At 49.5% G+C, this 26554-nt stretch overlaps 1 protein-coding gene across 2 annotated transcripts in view; it reads left to right on the forward strand.

Annotated features, from left to right (window-relative positions):
• The window catches only part of BSN (bassoon presynaptic cytomatrix protein), a 464919-nt gene that overhangs the window by 409857 nt on the left and 28508 nt on the right, over positions 1-26554 (forward strand). For both annotated transcript variants that reach the window (XM_073352634.2, XM_073352633.2), the window contains exons 6-9: positions 1473-3651; positions 3976-4796; positions 6003-6102; positions 6633-6773. In XM_073352634.2, the coding sequence (XP_073208735.1) occupies positions 1473-3651; positions 3976-4796; positions 6003-6102; positions 6633-6773 (3241 nt within the window). The remainder of the gene's footprint in view (positions 1-1472; positions 3652-3975; positions 4797-6002; positions 6103-6632; positions 6774-26554) is intronic.

Genomic DNA, 26554 nt, shown 5'->3' on the forward strand with positions numbered 1-26554 from the left:
ACTGGAGTAGGCGAATGCTTTCCCCATCCCAGTTTTCAGTGCTGCCCTTCTGGATCCCCCAAATCCCATGCCGTCCCTTCTGCCTGTGACCTACTCCTCAGCCACCCTCCATAAATCTCCACAGAAGACATTAGGGGTGGTTGGTATTCTCACTAGGCTTCTGCCTCGAAGACTTGGCCTTTGCCTTAGTTGTTCAGCTAATGTAAACTGTGGCTTGTTGGATTCCATCACCCTTAAAGGCTGAGATAAGATTTGAGGGTCAGAACCTCAAGGGAGATCTCCTTCCATAGGACCAGCCCTTGTGTAATTTTTCATCCAACCAGTCAGGTTATTTTGCAGTGAAAATAGATCACCTAAAATTCTCAGGTCAGCTCACAAGATGTTTCAGAGCCACAGAAAAGTGCCTTTTGGATGGTGTCCCTGCTCCCATCCCAGGCATTTGCACAGCTGTGTGTTTGGAGGGTGTCCCTGCTCCCATCCCAGGCATTTGCACAGCCTCCTTTCAGTCCTAGGAAGGGTTTAACATACATCTCTGTATTGTAGTTTAACTGCCAAAGCCTTCCCAGGGGCCTTCTTATTGGACCCTAGAAAAGGTTTGCCACCCCAACAACTCCCCCCAAGGCCTGTGGGCAGCAGTCTGTAGCAGAGCTATGATAGTCCCACAGGAAAAGATGTTTCTCCGCCATCCCACAAGTTACAACTGTCCCCTTACGAGGCATTTTTGACTTAATTGTTTGAAACCTCAGAACCAGTTTGGATTGTTTCTGTTCTGGATCAGTTTGGGGAAAAGGGTAAGGTTGTCTCTTATTTTTTCTCATTGCTGGTGTGGTCATTTCCATGTGCAGAGTGATAGTGCAGCAGATACATACGTCACAGTACAACCGACGTACATGCTAATCAAAAGGCAGCAATGACCAACAGCAGAGTTCCTCCAAGCCTATGGCTCTGCAGGCTCACCTGGTTAAGGTGTGCCAGTTTCACAGCTAACTGTGCACAAGGCATTGATGTGGCCAGCATCACGTTTGACCACCTCTGACTGCCACTGGGTGACTTGGATGTGGCGTTTCAGTGTGCAATCAAGAAAAACTCAGCTCCCCCAACCTTCAGGATTGTAGTTAAGTGCCTTACCCACTCCACCACACAGCCACGAGCACTGGACAGCTGTTCATTTCCCACTGAAGGAAGCAGGGGATGAGGAGTCAGGCCTCTTGGACTCTATTTCCAGTGCTTACTTTCACTCTGTGATATTGGGCAGCTGGTGGCCTGTCCCTGTACCTCAGTTTCCCCATTTCTCCACTGACTGCAGTGATAACATGGGGATATGCCAAGACTTAAGAAATGAATGTTTAAGCACTTAGATAAACTCTGCTGAAAGACACTGCGGCAGGGCAGAGTTCTTACCTCTCCATTTTCCCAAGGGAGTTGCAGCACTCCCAGTGTCTAGGTTAATGCCAGTTTCAATTGTTTTCTAGATCTCCGCTTTGCAGTCAAACACTCTGATGCGGAAGGTGAAGCGGACACTGCCCAGCCCCCCTCCGGAGGAAGCTCACCTGCCTCTGGCCAGCCAAGCCCACTCCCAGCTGTACTTGCCCAGCTTCATGCAGAAGGGGGTAGGAGAACAGGCCACTCAGGTAACCAAAGCCAGCCTTCTCAGAGACATCGACCGTGACCTGAAGCTGGTGGAGCATGAGTCCACGAAGCTGCGGAAGAAGCAAGCAGAGCTGGATGAGGAAGAGAAGGAGATTGATGCCAAGCTGAAGTACTTGGAGCTGGGCATTACTCAGAGGAAGGAGTCTCTTCTGAAGGAGAGGGGAGGGCGGGATTATCCTTACCCGAGGTGCCTGGGCGAGAACCGGGACTACATGTCTGATAGCGAGCTGAACAATTTACGCCTTTCCAGCTATGAGGGCAGCAGTCTGCTCAGCAGGCCCAGCACTGCCCCCACTAACCATTACACTGACTTCTCCAGCACACAGTACACATCAGCCTCCTCCTATGCCCCTTACCCATACCCAGCAGCCCCACCTGGCCCTGCCGCCTTCCAGCAAACACGGCTCCAGCCCCCCCACTACCCTGTGGTCAGCAGTGGCACATCTCAGAATGGCTTCCAGGCTGGCCAGCTCCCCGCCTTCCCCTCCCAAAGTACATATCAGACACACAGCTTCCCTCCCAGTACCGGTTACCAGCCCCAGCTGGGCTTTCAGAGCCATCAAGGCTTCCGGCCGCCTCATCACTACCAAGCTCAGACCACATATCCCAACCAGCCACCCTCACAGCCAGCACAGAGTGCCCTCTTCCAAACTCAGGCAGATGTGCACACCATGCACCAGAAGCCATGGCAGACATCACTAGCAGACTTGGAGCAAAAGATCCCCACCAATTATGAAGTGATTGGAAATCCCACCGTGGTGATCTCCTCAGCAGCCCCAGAAGTTACATACAGCCCCACGACAGTGACCAGCAGCTATGCCCAGCACACGGCCCCAGAGGCCAGGCCAGCTGACCAGAGCAATGCCATGCAAAGCCCCTCAGCCAGTTACTCTTCAGATTCTCTGTACACAAACCTGGAGCAGAACATTCCCCGCAACTATGTGATGATCGAGGACATCAGCGAGCTGACCAAAGAGAGCACTGCAGCAGACAGCCACAAGGGGGAGATGCAGGTGCAGAGCAGCACTGGCCACCAGATCAAAGAGAAGAGTGAGCTGGTGGAGATGGAAGGCTCCAGCAGAACTTGCTGCTACTCCAAAGCAGAGGAGGAGTCAGAGGAGGATATGTATGATCAGCATGGTGCCGACCATAGGGGGAAGAACAGCTACCACAGGGGTATGGAGAGCAATGGCAGGATGTCAGGCAGTTCCAGCAGCCCCTGCTCCTATTATGGGGACGATTATCGGCACTCCGCACGCTCAGACAAGCATGGCTCTGGACTGGGAATGCAGAAACATTCCTCCAAAAACCTGGCCCCTGCTGTCATCTCATCCAAGCGCAGTAAACACAGGAAACAAGGCATGGAGCAAAAGATCTCCAAATTCTCCCCCATAGAAGAAGCCAAAGATGTGGAGTCGGACCTGGCCTCCTACACAGTGACTACGTCTATCAGCAGCAGCAATGTGGCATCCAGGGCAAAGAAGCTTCAGGACGAGATCACCTACGGCCTCAAGAAGAATGTGTATGAGCAGCAGAAATACTATGGCGTATCCAGCAGGGATATGACAGAAGAGGACGATCGAGCGTATAGCACTGGAAGCAGATCTAGATCGTCGGGTTATGGGACAGAGAAATCATCAAGCCGCGATGCCAACAGCAGAAGCAAATCCTATGAGAGAGAGTGCATGGAGAAGCCTCAGAAAGGAAGCTCCAAACCATCTTCCCTTAATATGAGTCAGAGTCGAGGGCGGCCTCCGATTCGTACACAGACCACTGAAGAGGAAAGTCCCATCAGCCCTTTAGGAAAGTCTGTGGGCATGTCCCGCTCCTCAGGTGGACCTCTCCCTCAGTCCTCTGGGGACAGCTGTTCCCAGTTCTGCTCCAGCCACTCGTTGCCTGATGTGCAAGAACATATAAAAGATGTGCCAAGGAACCACTCTTACAAGCATGAAGAAGGTTACATCATGGATGATTCACATTGTGTTGTTTCAGACAGTGAAGGTAACAGTTACCTGTGGTGACATACCCCAGAGCATGCTCCTATGGGTCATTTGCAAAGACAGTCTCACAGCCTGCGTTTGCGTACCATGTGCCTTTCTCCCTTCTTCCACTGCATGTTCCAGGTGTCTGGTGGTAGTATGTCAGTGTTCAATGCCTGCTGCATGTAATGATGTGTTGTATTTGTTGGGGAGGGGTCTATGACGTGTCCCAGATGCATGTTATAAGCTGCTTGCATTCTTTTATCTCATTGCATGGCTTCAGTGTGGGGTACGCTCCCACCACGGGACCGAGAGACTGACTGTACTCTGTGTTTGGTTTCTGAAGCCTATCATTTGGGTCAGGAGGAGACAGACTGGTTTGATAAGCCCAGGGAAGCTCGCTCAGAGCGGGTAAGGTACTACACTGGCCACTCCTCCTCCCAGAAGAGACCTCCCATCAAACACACCTTTCATGATTACGATGAGCCTCCAGACGAAGACCTGTGGCAGCACGATGACTATTCTCAGGCACGTCACTCTTCTTCCAAAGACCACCGGCACCATGGAGAGTATGGAAGGCACTCAGCCTCTTCCCGCCACCCAAGTGATGAACAGCCCAGGAGGACATCCAAGCAGCATGCCCGAGACCAGGGCCGTCATGAAGTCCGCACACACATGCAGCTATCTGCCCAGAAGAAGGCCCAGCAGTCAGACACGAGAGCCCAGCCAGCTTTCCCCTCCAGCTCAGTGGAGTACTCGCAGCAGTCCCAACAGCTGTCCAGCTACCACCATACCTCAGAGTCCCAGAAGTCCCAACGGCAGGCTCAGCATGGGCCACTGCCCCAACAGCCGAAAACAGAGCCCTTGCTGCACCATTCACAGCAGCAGTTGCAAACAAGGCAGCAGCAATCCGGGCAGCAGCAGCTGCCATCCAGGCAGCAGCAGCCATCAGCCAGGCAGTCTCCACAACAGCAAGCAGGCCCTTCGCAGCAACCTCCTCAGCCACAGAAGGAGCAGCAGCAGCAGCAAGCTAGGATGCAGCAACAACCGGGGGCTCAAGGACCACCCTCTTCGCGGCCACCACAACAACAGCCCATCCAGTCCCAGCATGTCGGGAAGCCCCAGTCAACCCTCCCTGCACAGCCAGGCAGTCACCAAGTAGGGCTAGTAAGTGTGCCATTGGTTCATCACTTACACAGCAGGTGCCCAGCTGATGGCTTGTCCTGCAGCACTGGGGATGGCACCCTAGGAGAATCTGGTTGCCCAGGAAGGAGGCAGAGGCTGGGAGCCCCTGCTGCGTCCCAGGGCACAGGCTATGTACTGTCATGAGCTCCCCCAGTCCACAGCAGCACAGCGGAGTACATCATCCAGTGAGGAGGGCCCCCAGCTGCTAAGCAGCTGATGTGTTCTGTCGCACAGGAGACCTACTTAGGATGTTCCACAGCAGGAAAGGCGTTAAATAATGGAGATCTCGGGAGCAACAGAGCTGAGGCTGTGCCGAGATTGGCACTAAGAGCAGAAATAAAATCCCACCGTTTCACCCTTCATTGCCTGACTTCAGGCTCCAGTTGTTCAGTCAAAAACACCTGGAGCTACTCCTTCCCCCTCCCCCGGCCCCACTTGGCCAGGACAAGCCAACAACCTTACAGCACAATAAGCCAATTGCACTGTTCAGGTCTGCTGGCTATTTCCATTCTCCAGTGCAGCCAGCCTGCCTCCTGGGCTCACCTGCTGGGCACCCAGGCAGGCTGAGCATGGAGGGCATAGGGGAGAGATGAGGCTGGGAAGATCAGGGAGCTGGGAGAAGCCAGGGGGGAGGGAGTGGGGAATGTGGGGATCAGGAGAGAGAACAGATGGGAGGGGCCCTGTGAAAGAAGCAAGGATTTGGGGTGGGGGGAGGGAGGAGGGGATGGGATTGGGGAGCTGGGCAGAAAATCCATGCTCCCATATTGGTGCAGAGGCCTCCCCCCTGCCCAGCTACCTCCTGAGCCAGGCCTAGCACCTGCCCCCTGAGGAAGTGCAGCAGAGGGAACAGCTGACTGGATGGAGTTGGCTGTGGATTGCAAGGGATGACAGAGGCTGGGCCATTGCCTTGGGGAGCCAGGCTGGCTTGCAAGGTAGGCCTTTGTGTGTGGGAGGAGATGTGCATGTGTGTGACTGGGAGCAGGGGGTGTCAGGGTGGGTTTCCCAGGAGGCAACATGCGTGATCCTGGGTTGATATAGTCTTTGACCTGTTGCGAGGGCTGGATTGTCTGCTGGCACTTACTGATGTGCCCCTGGGACTGCTGTTCTACCAGCCCCATGCCCTACCTGCCTGCCCGCCCATGCGCACAGAGACCAGGGGAATTCTGAAATATGCCTTTCATGTTACAGCCAAAAGCGGATCAGGTGGATACGCCCAAACCCACCACAAAAGTGCCACCACCGCATGGGAGAGCGCCCCAAGCACAACCACTGGGAACGACTGCAGCAGGTCAGTGAGCCAGACCAACACATTGGGCCCTGCCAGGCCACCTGCGCCCATGTTGGCTGGCAGTGCCCATGGTACTGAAGGAGCAGCCAGGCACCAGCTGTATTTGCCAGAGCCATGGCTGCCTGGTCTCTTCAAAGAGAAGATCCACTTTTATCCCTCCCTAGCACATCACAGCATTCAGAGGCTGAGATCACTCGGAGCCTGGAAACAAATGCATCCCGCTCTTGTCAGGCTATGGAATGGGGCCAGATCCCCAGCCTACCAGTGGGTGGTCACAGTCTCTCAGGGCAGGAGAGGGGTCAGCAGTGACCCAGGGTGGGTTGGCATCCCCCGGTCAGGGAAGCAGATGTGCAGAAGGTGCCCAAAACCAGCCTGCCCTAATCTGTACCAGTCATGCCACAGACTCCTGGCAGCTGAAAGCACCTGGGCTCTGGCCCCACCTCTAGTAAGTCACATAGGCACTGCCCGTGTCAGGGAGGGGCTGTGGCTGGGTTCTCCTCCTTACTATGGTTCTATATATTCCCTGGCAGGTATTAAAGTGGGTCAGAAGCCATCAGGGGCTCCCCCACCAACTGGGGCAGCAGCTGGACAGTCCGGGGTGGATGGAGAGAGCGTGTTCTCCAAAATCCTGCCAGGAGGAGCCGCAGAACAAGCCGGCAAACTGACAGAAGGTAAGTCTATGTCTACACTTGCAGAGTTTTTTCACTGACCGTTTTGTCAATGATAGAAAAGTGCTAAAAGAAAAGCACTGTTTTGTGTTCACATTGTTTTCCACAGGCTTCAGAGCGTGTTTACTTATGCAACACTTGCATTGCAGATGAGAGGAGTGCACTGTGGAAGCTATCCCACTATGCACTGCTCCTGGACACAAAGCAAATCATTATTGTGGCAGGGGTGGATGTGTGTGTGTGACAGTCGCTGGAAGCAACCAGTCCTAAGGCAGGGGGAGGGGGAAACCCCAACCTCAGCCCCCGCCTCCCTCCCTGACTCTGCACAGCACATTCTGTCTGCCTGCCTCTGTTTGTATCGTGGGAGGCAGCAGGAGCATTCCACAATAATTATTTGTTTTGTGTCCCAGAGAAGTGACAGCACCAGCTGTCAAAACGGAGCTAAAGGGAAGGGGCGCATACCTGCAGGCAGGACTGTTGAGTTTCAAAGAGCAGGCACTCCCGCGCTGCATTGTGGGACAGCTCTGGAGGGCAATTAGACCAGTAAAGCAATCAAGAGTCTTCACTGGCACATCAGCGCAAAAGCATCAACACAAAAAGACTCATTGGGGTGGTTTTATTTTTGTGCTGAAACTGCTGAGTTTCAACGCAAAATGTAGATTTCAGTGAAGATACTAGTGTGTTTTTTGCGCAAAAACCTGACTTTTTGCCCTAAAACTGGCAAGTGTAGACATAGCCTAAGAGTGCCAGCACCTGGCTAGACAGTGTCCAGAGACGGCCACACAGCCCACGGGACCTGGCGCCATGGAGACATGTCGGCACAGGGTCTCTGCTTTGCAGATCAACAGAAGGGACTCGCTGCAGACTGTGCAGGGGCTGACACAGCTCAGAGGTGACCCAGGTGCTACAGGCCTCTGACTGGCTGCTCGTTAAGCATTGAGACAAGGCCAGCCACTTCAGGTGAACCATAAGGTGGCCTTGTGGTTCACCAGGAAGAGCTGCTGTTTCTGGAGCTGGGGGGCTACAAGCTGGACTGTTGAACAGCTGTGTCCCCTCAGTTCTCCAACCGGAGTGTCGTTTACACTGCTTCGCTGTGAGAGCAACGACTCCTGGCCTGCTCACAGCCAGCCTCCAGCATGTAAATTCCTCCCAGATACACTGCGGAGCAACACCACAAAATCCCAGTCCCAGACTTTCCCCTGGAAATGTGCTGTTTTGTACTGCCCCGCACCCTCCTGGACAATACAGGCCCATAGAAAGTCCATCGTTTTATGAATAGAAAATGGTATGCACAAACCCGGTTATCCCAAATGGAATTTCCAAAACACTTCAATTCAAACACTCAGGTTTAGATAAAACAATAAAACAAGTGTATTAACTAAAGAAAGATTTTAAGGGATTACAAGTAATGAGGCATAAAAGTCAGAATTGGATACAAAGAAATAAAAGGTAAAATGCAACTAACGCCTAATTTAATAAGCTAAATACATTCATAGAATCATAGAATATCAGGGTTGGAAGGGACCTCAGGAGGTCATCTAGTCCAACCCCCTGCTCAAAGCAGGACCAATCCCCAATTTTTGCCACAGATCCCTAAATGGCCCCCTCAAGGATTGAACTCACAACCCTGGATTTAGCAGGCCAATGCTCAAACCACTGAGCTATCCCTCCCCCCAAAGCGAATCTCTCTCACACCACATGTTTTAGCAGTCTTACTGGTTGGACTCCTTTCAGCGGGGACCCCTCCCACCGTTCAGTGTTACTTTCCATGTCTTTCAACCATTGTTGATTCCGTGAGCAGAGAGAAAGGGAGGAATATTTTGGGGTGTCCATTCCCCTTTCTTATAGCTCTCTGTTTTTTTTGAAAACCACCTCCAGCTGAGGTTCAGGCAACAGAAAATCTGTTTGGACAGGAATCTAAAGCTGTTCCTTTGTCAAAATGTAAATTTTTACCCACATCCTCTTTCCTGCCAAAGAATGGCCAGTTAGCCAGGTGATGGTCCATTTGATCCTGTTGACATCTGGCGGAGGCATCAGTTTGCCATTTGTCTCTGAGGAACCAGTTTGTGGCTATTTTTCCAAACTTGGAACATCTCAAAAACATCATATAGTAGAATCTCATAACTTACATACAACGATGTCACACAAACTTTACCAGGACAATAATGATCAGCAATTATGAGTTTTCAAAGACATACTCACAAGGCATACTTTTTACAAAATTTATCATAGTCTTTTAAAAGGGTGAACATAGGGGGACAGACTGTCAGAAGAGTCGCTGCTGGCTCTCACTGTGTTGAATGTCTGGCGGCCGGAAGTAAATTAGATGGGAAGGACAAGATCAGGAAAATGGGGCAGTATTGAACCTGACTCAAGTGACGGGGTGGAGGAGACCAGAGCCACAGGGGAAGCTACTTAGTGAGAATTTGATCAAAGGACCTGCCGGGGGATTGCTAATGAAGTCCCCACTCATGCTGAGAAACAGGTAGGTGGCACTTTGCGGACTTGTGCCCAACCTGATGGCATTCCCCCTGCCAGACAGTGGGACACTGGGCCCTGCCCTGCTGGACAGACCAGGCCAGAGCTCAGCACTCAGCAATGGAGACCCAGCTCCTCCTGCTGCATTTGTGCCAGGAAAGGCTGCGCTGACCCCAGTGCCTGAGTCCAGCAGAAGGTCCTCTGCTGGGATTGTGCCTCACTAAGTCCCTCAGAAGAGCGGGGCTTAGGCCTCTCGGCTAATTCCCCAGTCTGGCACTTCGACTTCAAAAGGATCCCACAAGAATTCTAAAAATTAATACTAGCCACTCCCAGTTTATATTAAACTCCCAGGTTACAGCTTTTCTCTGACCTTGGATTGGTAGATGCTGCCACCACCCAAGTGTAGAACCCCTTTGAGAGCCCAGGAACACGCACTTGGGAATTCCTTCCTCTGGGGTACCATCAAGCCCTTTCACCGCCACCGCCACCCCTCCCCGCATCTAAGGAAGAGCTGAGAAAGGGAAAAAAAGGAAACTGGCTGTTGCCACCAGCTAATTAAACATGTGAACAAACCTCTTCAGACACAAAAATCCAATTCTGTTCTTTAAAAAGAAAGAAAATACATCTGGGAACTCAGGCTATTGCTAGAGTTTAAAAGAGCAACTACAAGAATTAATTACCAAGAAGAGCTTTCTTGAGGTCCAGCTTAAAGGTTACAAGCAAAACAAAAGCACCTATGGTTAGCACAGAGGGGTCACAAGCCATAACGAAATAAAAGGGATAAACCTAATTGCATCTTCCTAGACATTTCCTGATCTACTTACATACCTGGGCTTTTAAATGAGTAGTTTCTAGATATGATACTGATGATTTTTCATACCTGGCCCAAGCTTCTTACAGCATAGCTGTTGTCCTGTCCACCTCTCCCTGAGAGAACAACAACACACAGGCAAAAGGGGAGTCTTTTTTCAATTTTAAAAAGTTCTAGCCTTCCCATAGGCTCTTTTGGCCAGGTTCCCACTCACTTCCTTTTACCTATGCATAGCAGTGAGACTTTTTAGCCCTTTATAGGTAGAGCAATTAGAGAACAGTTACTAAAAGGGATTTTATAGCTACTGGCTGACTGGGTGTCCATAAAAGGGACCTACCTCATCCCTTCATTTATCACACGCCCCCCAAATCACAGACAATGTTGGCCAGCCTGGTTCAGGTCCACGCCATCTGGGATTTCTTCCTGGAGGTTTAAGAAAACAGAGTTAATAAGATACATGCACAATTGTCTGTAATACGCAGCCAAGCCCAAGAAGTATTCGGCCTGCTTCTTTGACTTAGGGATGGGCCAATTTTGAATAGCATTTACTTTAGCCTGTAGGGGGTTGATAGTTCCTTGACCCACCTGGAGTCCAAGGTAGTTACCCTGTTTAGGCCTCTGACATTTTTTTTGCCTTAACGGTTAATCCTGCCTCCCTTATACTCCAGAAGACAGCTTGGAGGTGTTTCAGGTGTTCTGCCCATGAATCTGAGAATATAGCCACATCATCAAGGTAGGCTACTGCAAATTCTCCAGATCCCACCGGAAGGTTATTTACCCGTCTCTGGAAGGTGGCAGGTGCATTTTGCAGTTCGAAAGAATGAATGAAGCACATTCCAGTTACATTATATTCACAATGATTAGCATATTTTCATAAAATCATATGGAGCACAACACCACACTTAGTCCTTTGCCTTCTCTTCTGCTTCCAGTCTGGCCAGCTCTAGTTTTGTAGCTGCCTCACTGGTAGTCATTTTCTTGCTTTCTTGTGCTTATTTCCCACACCTGAAATAAAATAGAAAATAACAAACCAGTAACCACTTTGTCTGTTCTCCAGCCACCACACTTAAAACTCAGTTAAAATCACTACCAGTGTCTCAAAGCAATCAGCTGTGCACGGATCCTGCTCAACTACGCCACTGTGACGGGTTGGGTCACAGAAACTCCTTCAAGACTGTTACTAGACATGCTGGGATACCACTGAGAATAAACCCCCCTGCCAGAAAAGGCTTCCCGGCACGCCCATCTTGCTGAGGTAGACACACCAGTTGGCTCCAGCAGACCAAGAGGTTGGGCCACGCCCTCCTGCAGTTCACAGAAACTAAGATTCACTTAGCTCAGGGGCTTCTCAGTTAACAGGGACTTTCCAAGCACCCAGTATTCAGTCTGAGAGTGTAAATCCTGAATATGTCTGTTTTACTCTGTATAAAGCGTATACAGGGTAAACTCATAATTGTCCGCCTTCTATAACAATAATAAAGAGATATGCACAGCTGTTTGCTCCCCCAGGTATTACTTACTCTGGGTTAATTAATAAACAAAAGTATAAAAAGTAGGATTTAAGTGGTTTCAAGTAATAACATAGAAAAAAGTAAGTTGTGAAACAAAACAAAAAAAAACACATGCAAGGCTAACTTAATACACTAAAAACAACAAGGAGTCATTTTTTGGGGCATAAGCTCTCTCAGACCTTGGGAGACAGGGCAGTCCTTGCTTACAGACAGCCCCCCAAACTCACCAGCAACTACACACCACACAATAAAAACACCCAGGAACCAAGCGCTGCAACAAACCCCGGTGCCAACATTGCCCACATATCTATTCAAGGGACACCATCTGAGGACCTAACCACATCAGCCACACCATCAGGGGCTTGTTCACCTCCACATCTACCAATGTGATATATGCACATGCCAGCAATACCCCTCTGCCATGTACATTGGCCAAACCGGACAGTCTCTATGCAAAAGAATAAATGGACACAAATCTGACATCAGGAATCATAACATTCAAAAATCAGTAGGAGAACACTTCAATCTCCCTGGTCACTCAATAACAGACCTAAAAGTGGCAATTCAACAAAAAAAGTCAAAAACAGACTCCAACGTGAATCTACAGAACTGGAATTAATTTGCAAACTGGACACCATCACATTAGGCCTGAATAAAGACCGGGAGTGGCTGGGTCATTACAAAACCTAAACCTAAATTTCCCCCATACTAATTTCCCCCTACTTTCAAAACTTCTTGTCAACTGTTTGAAATGGGCCACTCTTATTACCACTCCAAAAGTTATTTTTCCTCCCTTGGTATCCTGCTGTTAATTGAATTGTCTTGTTAGACTGACCTCACACTAGGTAAGGCAACTCCCATCTTTTCATGTATTTGTACCTGCTCCTGTATTTTCCACTCCATGCATCTGATGAAGTGGGTTCTAGCCCACAAAAGCTTACGCCCAAATACATTTGTTAGTCTCTAAGGTGCCACAAGGACTCCTCGTTGTTTTTGCTGATACAGACTAACACGGCTACCACTCTGAAACCTTAATACACTAAGGATCTAGTTAAAAATATTAACTTCTCACCTTAGATGTTATCTCAGGTACAATCCTTTTCAGACCAACATTGTAGTTTATGGCCTGGGCCCAGCAATAACTCACACCCCCATAGTTACAGTCCTTTGTTCCAGTTTCTTTCAGGCATCTCTTTGGGATGAAGAGGCCATCTCTTGAGCCAGCTGAAGATAAAATGGAGAGGCTTCCAGGTCCTTTTATATTCTCTCTTGTGGGCGGAAACCCCTTTGTTTTTCTGTGCAAAATCACAGCAACAAGATGGAGTTTGTAGCCACCTGGGGAAGTCACGTGTCCATGAATGATTCAGCTTTTTGCAGGCCTACACCACTGTATACATGTTAGTTTGAACATGTCCAGGAAAGCTCAGATGTGGATTGGTGTCTCCCAAAGTCCATTGTTAGTTAAGTATTCCCAATTACTTGAATAGCCCCTTCACAATATATTGGCCAAACCTCCCTTATGTGTTTCCTACAGCAAACACTTCAAATACAAGCACAGAGCCAATGCTCATAACTTCAGATATAAAAATGATACATGCATACAAAAAGGATTAATATATTCAGTAGATCATAACCTTTGCAAAGATATGTTACATGCCATATCGAGCACAAAGCATATTTCAGTTAGATTATATTTATACTTATAAGCATATTTTCATAAACATTGTGACAAAGTTCCTCCTCTACCTTGGTGGGTCTTGGGCTTATTGGTAGATTTGCTCGCCTTGGAGCTTCACGACAGCCGTCAGTTTGGCCATTTTCGTGAACCCACAGTCCAGGTCAACTCCTCCTGTGTCTGACCAGGAGTTGGGAGGTTTGGAGGGAACCCAGGCCCGCCCTCTACTCTGGGTTCCAGCCCAGGGTCCTGTGGAATGCAGCTGTCTAGAGTGCCTCCTGGAACAGCTATGCAACAGCTACAACTCTCTGGGCTACTTCCCCACAGCCTCCTCCCAACACCTTCTTTATCCTCTCCATAGGACCTTCCTCCTGGTGTCTGATAATGCTTGGTACTCCTCAGTCCTCCAACAGTATGCATTCTCGCTCCTAGCGCCTCTTGCTCCCAGCTCCTTACACATGCACCACAAACTGAAGTGAGGTCCTTTTTAAACCCAGGTGCCCTGATTAGCCTGCCTTAATTGATTCTAGCAGCTTCTTGATTGGCTGCTGGTGTTCTAATCAGCCTGTCTGTCTTAATTGTCTCCAGAAGGTTCCTGATTGTTCTGGAACCTTCCCTATTACCTTATCCAGGGAAAAGGGACCTACTTAACCTGGGGCTAATATATCTGCCTTCTATCACTCTCCTGTAGCCATCTGGCCCGACCCGGTCACAACATATAGGGTTCAACATCATAGTCAGTATGTGCAGCTTTCCTCTTGGTGTCTTCTTAGGGAAAGGACCCAGAATATTAACAGCTACACACTGAAATGGAACCTCAATGATGGGGAGTGGCTGGAGAGGGGCCTTGACCTGGTCTTGGGGCTTTCCCACCCTCTGGCACACCTCACAAGACTGGACATAGGTAGAAACATCCTTTCCCATTCCCTCCCAGTGGAATGACTTTCCCAAATGGTCTTTGGTCCTATTCACCCCAGCATCGCCACTAGGGTGATTGTGGGCTAAGGTCAAGAGCTTTACCCTATACTTAGCTGGAACTACTAACTGTCTCGGAGGATGCCAGTCCGCCTGGTGTCCACCAGAAAGGGTTTCCTTTTATAAGAGTCCTCCTTCAACAACAATCCTAGATGTATTAGAAGAACTGAGAGGCAGTGGGTTGTTCTGTGCCACCGTCCAAGCTTCCTTGAGGCTTTCATCCACTTCCTGCTCTGCCTGGAACTGGTCCCTTGATTCTGGAGACATTAGTTCCTTGCAGGGTTGTGGACTTGGTCCCACTGAAAGCGATGCATGTGATGGGGGTGTCTCCATAGACTGTGAGCCGCTCTCCACTGGTGCACTAGGTTGTGTTTCAGTCTCCAGGTGAGCTTCTTGCCCCGGTTTAGCTGCTGCTTCAGGTGCACGCTCTGTGGCACCCTTTGGTGCTGGCTCTCCTGACTCTGGTGGGGTTGCAAACACGGGCTCTGGTGCTGACAGCTCTGCCAGTTCCGATCCTCGGGCTGGTTCTAGCTGGGTCCAAGGAACTGGATCTACAACTTCTGCCACAGACTCTGGTCTGGGGTCTGGTCTCACCACCTCTGGCTGGGTTCCCAGGCCTATGATATCAGAGGACACAGACTGGGTCCTTGTAGGAGGCTTAGGAATGGAGTTAGGTGTGGAGCCTGTTTAGCCTGGCTGTGGGTAACCCTTTTTGTTAGCCTCACATGGTTGGCTAAGTCTTGTCCCAGCAGCATGGGAATGGGATAATCGTCATTGTCAAGGTTCCTTCCCCACTCTGAACTCTAGGGTACAGATGTGGGGACCTGCATGAAAACCTCCTAAGCTTACTTTTACCAGCTTAGGTTAAAACTTCCCCAAGGTACAAATTAATTTTACCCTTTGCCCTTGGATTTCCACTGCCACCACCAAACTTTATCTGAGTTTACTGGGAAACGTAGTTTGGACACGTCTTTCCCTCCCAAATCCTCCCAACCCTACCACCCCACTTCCTGGGGAAGGTTTGGTAAAAATCCTCACCAATTTGCATAGGTGACCACAGACCCAAACCCTTGGATCTTAGAACAATGAAAAAGCATTCCGTTTTCTTACAAGAAGACTTTTAATAGAAGTAAAGGAATCACCTCTGTAAAATCAGGGTGGTAGATACCTTACAGGGTAATTAGATTCAAAACATAGAGAATCCCTCTAGGCAAAACCTTAAGTTACAAAAAAGACACACAGACAGGAATAGTCATTCTATTCAGCACAGTTCTTTTCTCAGCCATTTAAAGAAATGATAATCTAACACATACCTAGCTAGATTACTTACTAAAAGTTCTAAGACTCCATTCCTGTTCTGTCCCCGGCAAAAGCAGCATACAGACAGACACAGACCCTTTGTTTTTCTCCCTCCTCCCAGCTTTTGAAAGTATCTTGTCTCCTCATTGGTCATTTTGGTCAGGTGCCAGCGAGGTTACCTTTAGCTTCTTAACTCTTTACAGGTGAGAGGATTTTTCCTCTGGCCAGGAGGTATTTTAAAGGGGTTTACCCTTCTCTTTATATTCATGAGAGTCATAGACTGCAAAGGTCCATATTCCTGACCAGCCCTTGTACTGGACAGGCAACTTGGCTGTAGGTTGCACTCTCACTTGGGCCTCTGGGTTGATGAATCTGGGGTCCACCAGGGATTGGTGGATAGCGGACACCTGTGCTCCAGTGTCTCTCCACGCAGTAATCTTCCTCCCACCCACACTCACACTTTCACCCTATGTCAAGGCAAATGCCTCCCCCTTCATTTATCACAAGGCCACACTGGTCCTCAGTATTTCCTATTGGCTACTGAGGCAGCTTGCCACTCAGTGTGTTGGCTTCTGTGGGTCCCATTTTCAGCGCCTGATTCTCCCCATGAAGTGTATGGGGTGCCCAGGCCAAATGGGGCTGTGGATCACACTGAGGACAGCTTGCCCAAAAGCTAGACATTGCACTGCTGAGCACAGTCGCCAGCTTCCAATGGTCCCCAGGGCTGCTCAATCCCCTGCTCCACCCCAGGCCCCTTTCCCCACCTGACCCCTGACCCCCAAACCCCACCCCACCTCTTCCTGCCCCCACTCCATCTAGGGTTGCCAACATTCCAATTTTAGAAAACTGAACACCCCTGCCCCACCCCCTGGCCTGCCCCTTCTCCGAGGTCCTGCCCCTTCTCCAAAGCCCTACCCCCACTCACTCCATCCCTCCTCGCTCTGTCCCTCGCTCATTTTCACCACACTGGGCAGGGGGTTGGGGTGGGGGGGTGAGGGAACCAGCTGGGGGAGTGGGCTCTGGGAGGGAGCTTGGGTGCGGGAGGAGGCTCAGGACTGAGACATGGGGTTGGGGTGTGGGAGGGGCATGGGGTGCAGGCTCTGGGAGGGAGTTTGGGTACGGTAGGGGACTCAGGGCTGGGACGCGGATTCGGGTGCAGGAGGAGGTGCAGAGCTGGGACAGGGGATTGGGCTGCGGGACGAGGTGTGGGGTGCCAGCTCTGGGAGGGAATTTGGGTGTGGGAGGGGGCTTTGGGCTGGGGAGGTGGTTGGGGTATTGGAGCAGGTGAGGGGTGAGGACTTTGCGAATTAGGGTGCAGGAGGGGGTTTCAACCTGGGGCAGGGGGTTGGGTTGCAGCAGCGGGTTTGGGTTGCAGGCTCTGGGTGGTGCTTACCTTAGGCAGCTCCCAGAAGCGGCCAGCATTTCCTTCCAGCTCCTAGGCAGAGGTGTGGCTAGGTGGCGCTGCATGCTGCCCCCATCCTCAGGCACTGCCCCCGCAGCTCTCATTGGCCACAATTCCTGGCCAATGGACGCTTCAGAGCTGGCAGTCAGTGCGGGGGCAACACACGAAGCCCCCGTGGCTGCATCTCCACCTAGGAGCCGGAGGGAAATGCCAGCCACTTCTGGGAGCCATGCAGAGCCAGGGCAGGCAGGGAGCCTGCCTTAGCCCTGCTGCACCGCCAACGGGACTTTTAACGGCCTGGTCAACAGTTCTGACCGGGGCTGCCAGGATCCCTTTTCAACCAGGCATTCTGGTTGAAAACCAGACACCTGGCAACCCTAGCTCTGCCCCAGGCCCTGGTCCCACCCCTTTTCCCAAGCTCCCCACCCCCGCCCCGCCTCTTCCTGCCCCAGGCCCCATCCCTACCCCTTCTCCCAAACCCCCCACTTCCCCTTGCCTCTTCCCATCCAGTCCCACCCCCTCCCCCAAGCACCCCATCCCCCCTCCTCCCCCGTGACTCCTGCATGCTGCGAAATAGCTGATTGCAGTGGGAGGGAGGTGCTGAGGAGGGTGGGGAGATCTGGCTGCTGGTGGGTGCTAAGCACCCTCTAATTTTTTTCCATGGGTGCCCTCAGCTTATGCTGCTGAGTCTAAGTCCCCTTTGTGGCTCTAGCCCTTGTAGACTGGAAACAAGCTGTCCCTTAACCTTCTCTTGGGCACACTGCCTTGCTTCGTCTCCTTTAGTCACTGTCAGGCTGCTTTCCCTGACCTGCAGTCTTTCTTACTGCTCTTTATTGAACCCTTCCCAATTTGTAATGTGTGGGCATCAGATCTGGACAGAGTGCCCAAGAAAGGTCTTACCAGTGCTGTAAACAGAGAAAATCTCCTCTCTCTATTCCCTGCGTATACATCCGAGGATCACGTTAGCTCTCTTAGCTAGAGCATTGCCCTGCGAGGTCATGTTCACCTGGTTTCTATTACGACCATGAGTCCCTTTCTGAGACGCTGTGCTCCAGGTCCTGGACCCTGTTGTGATGGGATCACCAGGGTGCAATCTGGGACCATGGAACCACTGTGCCCTCTTAACTCTCCAGCCTGGGCTGTCTCTCACAATGCTTTGCTAGTGACAAGCAGCAAGCCCCTCCAGGCGCTGTTATACTTAACACAACCGCACGTGGAGCCCCACAGCCAGCTAGATTGCATGAATGCTCCCAGAGCCACTCATGAATCACACAGAGAAAGGCACTAATCAAAATCCCCCAGCTTCCAATCTTGTACCTCAGGAACATACCATCTTGCACTGCTCAAGACGAGCAGTGCAAGTTTATTAATTGGTTCACCATTTCATCAACAGAAAGTGGATATACATCAGCCTTTGTAAACCTGAGCAAACACTCTTATCAAACACTTCAGGCAAACTCACTGGTAAAGATAAACAGTTAAAGAAATGTATTGACTACAAAAGATAGATTTTAAGTTATTATAAGTGATAGGCAAAAAATCAGAGTTAGTTACCAAAATAAAATAAAATATAAGCACGCAGTCTAAACTCTCAACTCTGTTAGACCGGGGGACATCTAGATTTAAGCAGTTTTTCTCACCCCACTGGATATTGCAGTCCTTAATATACAGATTTTATCCTTAAACCTGGGCTGGTTTCCTCTGTTGGAGTCTTCAGTCTTCTGAGTGTCTTTGTTGCTTGAAGCATAGGTGGGGGAAGAAGAAAGGCCAAGCATGGGGCCCTTGTGTTCTGTTTATACCCTTAATCCCAAGTGCTTGGAGAACACAAGTCCTGGGCATCCTATCCCAAGTGACCAGTGAGGAGACATTCCCATACTCCCACTATTCCTTCCCCAGTTTCCTCCTCTGGACCACCCTCTAAGACACATTTCTCTGTGCTCCCTAGAAAGGGGTCCGTCCCTTCTGCAGCTACAAAACTCTGCCAGCTAACAACTGGGACAGTTTCCTTGGTTACTGACAACATCTCTCCTGTCCCCGATCCTGAGGGCATGTTGCCTTCTGGTGAAAAGGTGCTAGTCTAAGCCCCTCCCATACTTGGAAACATGCTGCTTCCCTGTGTTACAGAGTCACAGTAATCCTCACCCACCTCAGTGGTTTCTGAGATTCCCACTGTGATGGCCTGGACACCCTGGGGTGTCACTTGGTGTGCTGGGATGCCACTGAGTCAGACTATTCTGCTAGCCTGGGCCCCCTTTTCGCCTGGTCTATCTGGGATAGGCTCCCCAGCCTTTTCCAGCCAAGCACGCAGGCACGGCCACACCCACCTCCACAGAAAGACAGAGATACGCTCTGGGAAGGCTCATCTTAAGGGGCTTGCCACAGCACCCAGGTGTCCACCCCACCCCCCGCTTGGAGTACAAACCCAAAATCATACGAAATTCGCCTCTTCCCTAATGTGGAAGAGGGTATGCACAATTTCTCTCCCCCCTGTTAGAAATCACATACACTGGGTTGTATTATAATCCAGAAATACATTTATTAACTATAACAGGTGTATTTTAAATAGTTAAGGAGGTAGCACACAGAACAAGGCACATTGTCTTGTCACCAAGTTAAAGAAGTATGGGCTGGATGAATGCACTATAAGGTGGGTAGAAAGTTGGCTAGATTGTCGGGCTCAACGGGTAGTGATCAATGGCTCCATGTCTAGTTGGCAGCCGGTGTCAAGTGGAGTGCCCCAGGGGTCGGTCCTGGGGCCGGTTTTGTTCAATATCTTCATAAATGATCTGGAGGATGGTGTGGATTGCACTCTCAGCAAATTTGCGGATGATACTAAACTGGAAGGAGTGGTAGATACGCTGGAGGGCAGGGATAGGATACAGAGGGACCTAGACAAATTGGAGGATTGGTCCAAAAGAAATCTGATGAGGTTCAATAAGGATAAGTGCACAGTCCTGCACTTAGGACGGAAGAACCCATTGCACAGCTACAGACTAGGGACCTAATGGCTAGGCAGCAGTTCTGCGGAAAAGGACCTAGGGGTTACAGTGGACGAGAAGCTGGATATGAGTCAGCAGTGTGCCCTTGTTGCCAAGAAGGCCAATGGCATTTTGGGATGTATAAGTAGGGGCATAGCCAGCAGATCGAGGGACGTGATCGTACCCCTCTATTTAACATTGGTGAGGCCTCATCTGGAGTACTGTGTCCAGTTTGGGGCCCCACACTTCAAGAAGGATGTGGATAAATTGGAAAGAGTCCAGCGAAGGGCAACAAAAATGATTAGGGGTCTGGAACACATGACTTATGAGGAGAGGCTGAGGGAACTGGGATTGTTTAGTCTGCAGAAGAGAAGAATGAGGGGGGATTTGATAGCTGCTTTCAACTACCTGAGAGGTGGTTCCAGAGAGGATGGTTCTAGACTATTCTCAGTGGTAGAAGAGGACAGGACAAGGAGTAATGGTCTCAAGTTGCAGTGGGGGAGGTTTAGGTTGGATATTAGGAAAAACTTTTTCACTAGGAGGGTGGTGAAACACTGGAATGCGTTGCCTAGGGAAGTGGTGGAATCTCCTTCCTTAGAAGTTTTTAAGGTCAGGCTTGACAAAGCCCTGGCTGGGATGATTTAATTGGGGATTGGTCCTGCTTTTGAGCAGGGAGTTGGACTAGATGACCTCCTGAGGTCCCTTCCAACCTGATATTCTATGATTCTATGACATTACTAAGAAAATAAAACAGATCACGCAAACTAAGTTTAAAACACTAAAGAAAATAGTTACATGTGAGTTCCCACCCTAAATATGACCCTTCCAGCCTGGGCCTAGTTCTTTCCCCCTGTTCAGTCTTAGTTGTTTCCAGCAGTCATCTTGCATGGGGTAGCAGGTGAGAACTGACTACCCGGATTACCTCACTCCCCACCCTTAAATAGGATTTGCATAAGGTAAGAGTCCTTTGTTTCCTAGTTTAATCCCACCCCCCTCAGCTTCTCGTGGAAAAGTACAGAACTCAAGCTGGGTTCCAGAATCAGGTGACATGGTTACATGCCTCTGTAGGGCCCTTGTAGCCTGTCAGGGTTCCCTCCTGTCAGGGTTCCTTCCCCACTCTGAACTCTAGGGTACAGATGTGGGGACCCGCATGAAAGACCCCCTAAGCTTATTTTTACCAGTTTAGATTAAAAACTTTCCCAAGGCACAAATTTCACCTGTAAGGATATCAGAGGGCCAATCTACCCTGGCAAAAATATCTGTTAGTGCTTTGCACACACTAGTATCATAGAATCATAGAATATCAGGGTTGGAAGGGACTGCAGGAGGTCATCTAGTCCAACTTCCTCCTCAAAGCAGGACCAATCCCCAACTAATAATCCCTACCAGGGCTTTGTCAAGCCTGACCTTAAAAATATCTAAGGAAGGAGATTCCACCACCGCCCTAGGTAACGCATTCCAATGTTTCACCACCCTCCTAGTGAAAAAGTTTTTCATAATATCCAACCTAAACCTCCCCCACTGCAACTTGAGACCATTACTCCTCGTTCCATCATCTGCTACCACTGAGAACAGTCTAGATCCATCCTCTTTGGAACCCCCTTTCAGGTAGTTGAAAGCAGCTATCAAATCCCCCCTCATTCTTCTCTTCTGAAGATTAAACGTCCCCAGTTCCCTCAGCCTCTCCTCATAAGTCATGTGTTCCAGTCCCCTAATAATTTTTGTCGCCATCCGCTGGACTCTCTCCAATTTTTCCACATCTTTCTTGTAGTGTGGGGCCCAAAACTGGACACAGTACTCCAGATGAGGCCTCACCAATGTCGAATAGAGGAGAACGATCACGTCCCTCGATCTGCTGGTAATGCCCCTACTTCTACATCCCAAAATGCCATTTGCCTTCTTGGCAACAAGGGCACACTGTTGACTAATATCCAGCTTCTTGTCCACTGTAACCCCTAGGTCCTTTTCGTCAGAACTGCTACCTAGCCATTCAGTCCCTAGTCTGTAACGGTACATGGGATTCTTCCGTCATAAGTGCAGGACTCTGCACTTGTCCTTGTTGACCCTCATCAGATTTATTTTAGCCCAGTCCTCTAATTTGTCTAGGGCCCTCTGTATCCTATCCCTACCCTCCAGCGTATCTACCTCTCCTCCCAGTTTAGTGTGATCTGCAGACTTGCTGAGGCTGCAATCCACACCATCCTCCAGATCATTTATGAAGATATTGAACAAAACTGGCCCCAGAACCGACCCTTGGGGCACTCCACTTCATACCGGCTGCCAACTAGACATGGAGCCATTGATCACTAGCCCTGGTATTGCTTAGAGCTACTGCTTCCGGCCATCAGGTGGCAAAATCCATGAAAGTCAGTATGTACTGATTTCCTCTGTGTGTCTTTTTTGGGAAACGACCCAGAATATCCACAGCTACTTGCTGAAATGGAACCTCAATGATGGGGAGTAGCTGGAGGGGGCTTTGACCTGGTCTTGGGGTTTTCCCACTCTTTGGCACACTTCACAAGACCGGACATAGGTAGAAACATCCTTGCCCATTCCCTCCCAGTGGAACAACTTCCACAAATGCTCTTTGGTTCTGTTCACCCCAGCATGGCCACTAGGATGATTGTGGGCTAAGCTTAAGAGCTTTACACAGTACTTAGTTGGAACTACCAACTGTCTCTGAGGATGCCAGTCTTCCTGGTGTCTACCAGAAAGTTTCTTTGCATAAAAGTCCTCTTTCTACAACAAACCTGAATCGATTAGAAGAGCTGAGAGGTGGTGGGTTGCTCCGTGCCACCATCCAACCTCTCTGGAGGCTTTCATCTACTTCCTGTTCGGTCTGGAACTGTTCCCTTGATGCTGGAGACATCAGTTCCTCATTGGATTGTGGACCTGGGCTTGGTCCCTCTGGAAGCGATGCACGTAATGGGACTGTTTCTGTTGACTGTGAACCGCTCTCCGCTAGTGCACTATGTTGGGGTTCAGGCTCTGGCTGAGCATCTTGTGTAGGGTTATCTTCTGCTGCCGGTGCAGTTTCGGTGGGGCCCTCTGGTGTTGGGGTTGCAAGCATTGGATGTAGTGCTGGCAATGGTTCTGGTGCTGGTTGTTCCACCAGTTCTGGTTCTGGGTCTGGCTCTGTCTGGGTCTCTGTGACTGGATCCACTACTGCTGTCGCAGACGTTGGCATAGGGTCCGGTTTCATCACCTCTGACTGGGCCCTGGTAGAAGTCTCCGGAACAGAGCTACGTGTGACAGCTTGCTTAGCCTGGCTGCAGGTGACCATTCCCACTCTCTTGGCTAGCTTCACATGACTGGCCAAGTCTTCCCCCAACAACATGGAGATGGGATAATCATCATAGACTGCAAAAGTCCATGTTCCTGACCAGCCCTTGTACTGGACTGGCAACTTTGCTATAGGCAAGTCAAAAGAGTTTGACTTGAAGGGTTGAATCATCACTTGGACCTCTGGGTCGATGAAGTTGGGGTCCACTAAGGATTGGTGGATAGCTGACACCTGTGCTCCAGTGTCCCTCCATGCTGTAACCTTCCCACCCAAACTCACAGTTTTCCTCTGCTCTGAGGGTACCTGGGAGGCATCTGGGCCTGAGGACCTTTGGTGTGACCCCGGTGCAATGAACTGTAATCTGTTGGGGTTCTTGGGGCAGTTGGCCTTTACATGCCCCAGCTTGTTACATTTAAAACATCGCCCAACTGACTAGTCACTGGGGCGAGGTGGGTTGCTGGAGAATGGTGTGGTGGGACGATAAGGTGTCTGGGGTTTTCCTTGGGGTGTAGATGGGCTGCCCCCAGTAGTAGGGTGTGGTCTGAGGGTGTCCCTTCTGGTGTCCGCTTAAACTGAGACCAGGGTTGTTCCTCTCTCCTCCCTCCACCTGTTTTATTCCGGTTTGCCCCACCTCTCTGGCAGTCTGGGACTGCTTGCGTTAATCAGCATAAGAAGCAAGATTTTCTGCTGAGTCCATTTTCTTATCCCATAAACACTGTTCTATATCATCATCGGACATATTCAGGAATTGTTCCTGAGCCATCAAATCACACACTCCTTCAAAGCCAGTGACACCCCTTCCTTCGACCCATTTAGCTAATAGATCCTTTATCTGGTTTACATAAGCCACATGACTTACTCCAGGCCCTCTCTTAAGGGTTCGAAATTTTACTCTGTAATTTTTAGATGTAACTTGAAATTGTTTTAAAATCAAATCCTTGAATTTATCATAGTCAGAAGCCTCATCAATAGGCATCTTGTTGAATATGTCCAGAGCTCTTCCAGTCAATTTTGCGACCAATGTGGTCATCTTGTGAGCATCAGGAATTTTATGGAGTGTGCACAGTCTCTCAAAGGTGAGAAAAGATTCAGCAATATCACTGGATTCATCATGCTGTGGACATAGTCGCTCCCATTGTTGGGGAAGGATTGTTAGGGTTATTCGGTATATTCTGCTGAGCCCTTGCCATTTCTATCTCCAGTGCATGCTTCCTCTCTTTTTCCCTCTCCTCCATTTCTTTTGCCTCCATAGCTCTCCTGTGGGCAGCTTCTTCTGCCTCCACCCTGGCTTTTTCTGCCTCCCTAGCAGCTTTTTCTTTGGCCGTTTCTGCCTCCCTAGCAGCTCTTTCTTTGGCCGCTTGTGCATCAATCGCCATCTGTCTGAGTTCTACCCATCTTTCATGTTCCTGCTGTCTTTCCTCAGCCTCAAATCTGGCTAATTCCAGTTTTTGTTGGACATTGCTTTCTGTCATCCTAGCCTCTCTGTGTTTAAACTAGCTATACCTGAGAGTTAGAAAGAAAAAAAAAAACCTGCTTGTGAATTCCCAATTCGCTGTACTGTAACCTGATACCTTTGCCTCCGATAGCTGTTCCCAGCCTACAGAAAAATCCGTTTGTTAAAAAAACTAACACCTCTGCCTCTAGGCAAATAGACAGAAAAAGCTCTAGCTGCTTTCAGTTAAAAAAAAAAACACACCTCTTCAGGTCTGTGCTTTTGGTTCAAAATGATCCCACCGCTCTGCCACCATGTCAGGGTTCTCTCCCCACTTGAACTCTAGGATACAGATGTGGGGACCCACATGAAAGACCCCCTAAGCTTATTTTTACCAGCTTAGGTTAAAAACTTTCCCAAGGCACAAATTTTGCCTTGTCCTTGAACAGTATGCTGCCACCACCAAGTGATTAAGACAAAGAACAGGAAAAGGACTTTTGGAGTTCCTATTTCCCCCAAATATTCCCCCAAGCCCTTACACCCCCTTTCCTGGGGAGGCTTGAGAATAAACAAGACGAGCACAAACTAGCCTTTGATTTTTAAGACCCAAAAAACCCAATCAGATTCTTAAAAAAACAGAATTTTACTAGAAGAACAAAAAAAGATAAGAGAACAACTCTGTAAGATCAGAATGGAAGATAATCTAACAAGTAGTCAGATTCAAAACATAGCGAATTCCTCTAGGCAAAACCTTAAGTTACAAAAAGACACAAAAATAGGAATACATATTTCCTCCAGCACAGCAAATTTCACAAGCCAAAACAAAGAAAACCTAACACATTTTCTAGCTAGATTACTTACTAACTTTACAGGAATTGGAGGGCTTGCATCCTTGATCTGTTCCCGGCAAAGGTATCACACAGACAGACAAAAGCCTTTTCCCCCACTCCAGATTTGAAAGTATCTTGTCCCCTCATTGGTCATTTTGGGTCAGGTGCCAGCCAGGTTACCTGAGCTTTTTAACCTTTTACAGGTAAAAGGACATTGCCTCTGGCCAGGAGGGATTTTATAGCACTGTATACAGAAAGGTGGTTACCCTTCCCTTTATATTTATGACATAGCCATTCTTCACAGGCTGACCCACAGGAAGATTAAACTCTTTTACAGTCCACTGTCCTTGTTGTTGGGCCATCCACGCTGTCTGGCTTTTCCATTGTTGTACCTGAAGTGTTAGCAGTGGCGTCATCCAAAGTAGCATAGTTGAAATACAGATACATAGACAACATTGCTAATTTCAGATACAGAAATGATACAAGCATACAAATAGGATAATCACATTCAGTGAATCATATCCTTTCCAGTGATATCTCACATGAGCCATCTTGCATAAAGTATATCTCAGTTATATCATATTCATATCATAAGCATATTTTCATAAAGAACTGCCTCCGCCTTCTCTGGGCTCCCCTCTGGGACACATCTCCCTTTGCTCCTTAGAGCGGGATCCGTCTCTGGTTCAGCTAACAACCTGGATAGTTCACTCCCTGGCAGGCACTACATCCCCATCCCTTCCTGAGGAGGTGTTGCCTCCAACTGCTATGCAGGAGCTGGTCTCAGCCAACCTCCCAGCTGCAAGGATGTGGCTTCCCCCTGCTGTAGAGGAATCAAGGAGGCTCTCTCCCATTCTCTCAGCAGTTCCTGAGACCTGACCCTTTCCGTTGGGGGTCCCAGCATAAAACTTCTTGCTGTGGGAAAATACCTTAACCTGAACCACACAGAAAAAATCATAACCAAGAAGCGGGTCAACTAGGAGGTGTTCCATTACCCCCACGGTTGAAACACTTTCCAAATCTTCCTATACCACATGGATTTTAGCTAGTGGTATGAGGAATCTGCTTTCATCGACCCCCACAATCTCTGCCAGCCAGGTAATATACTAG

Source organism: Lepidochelys kempii, chromosome 7, assembly GCF_965140285.1.
Source record: "Lepidochelys kempii isolate rLepKem1 chromosome 7, rLepKem1.hap1, whole genome shotgun sequence".
Lineage (NCBI taxonomy): Eukaryota > Metazoa > Chordata > Testudines > Cheloniidae > Lepidochelys > Lepidochelys kempii.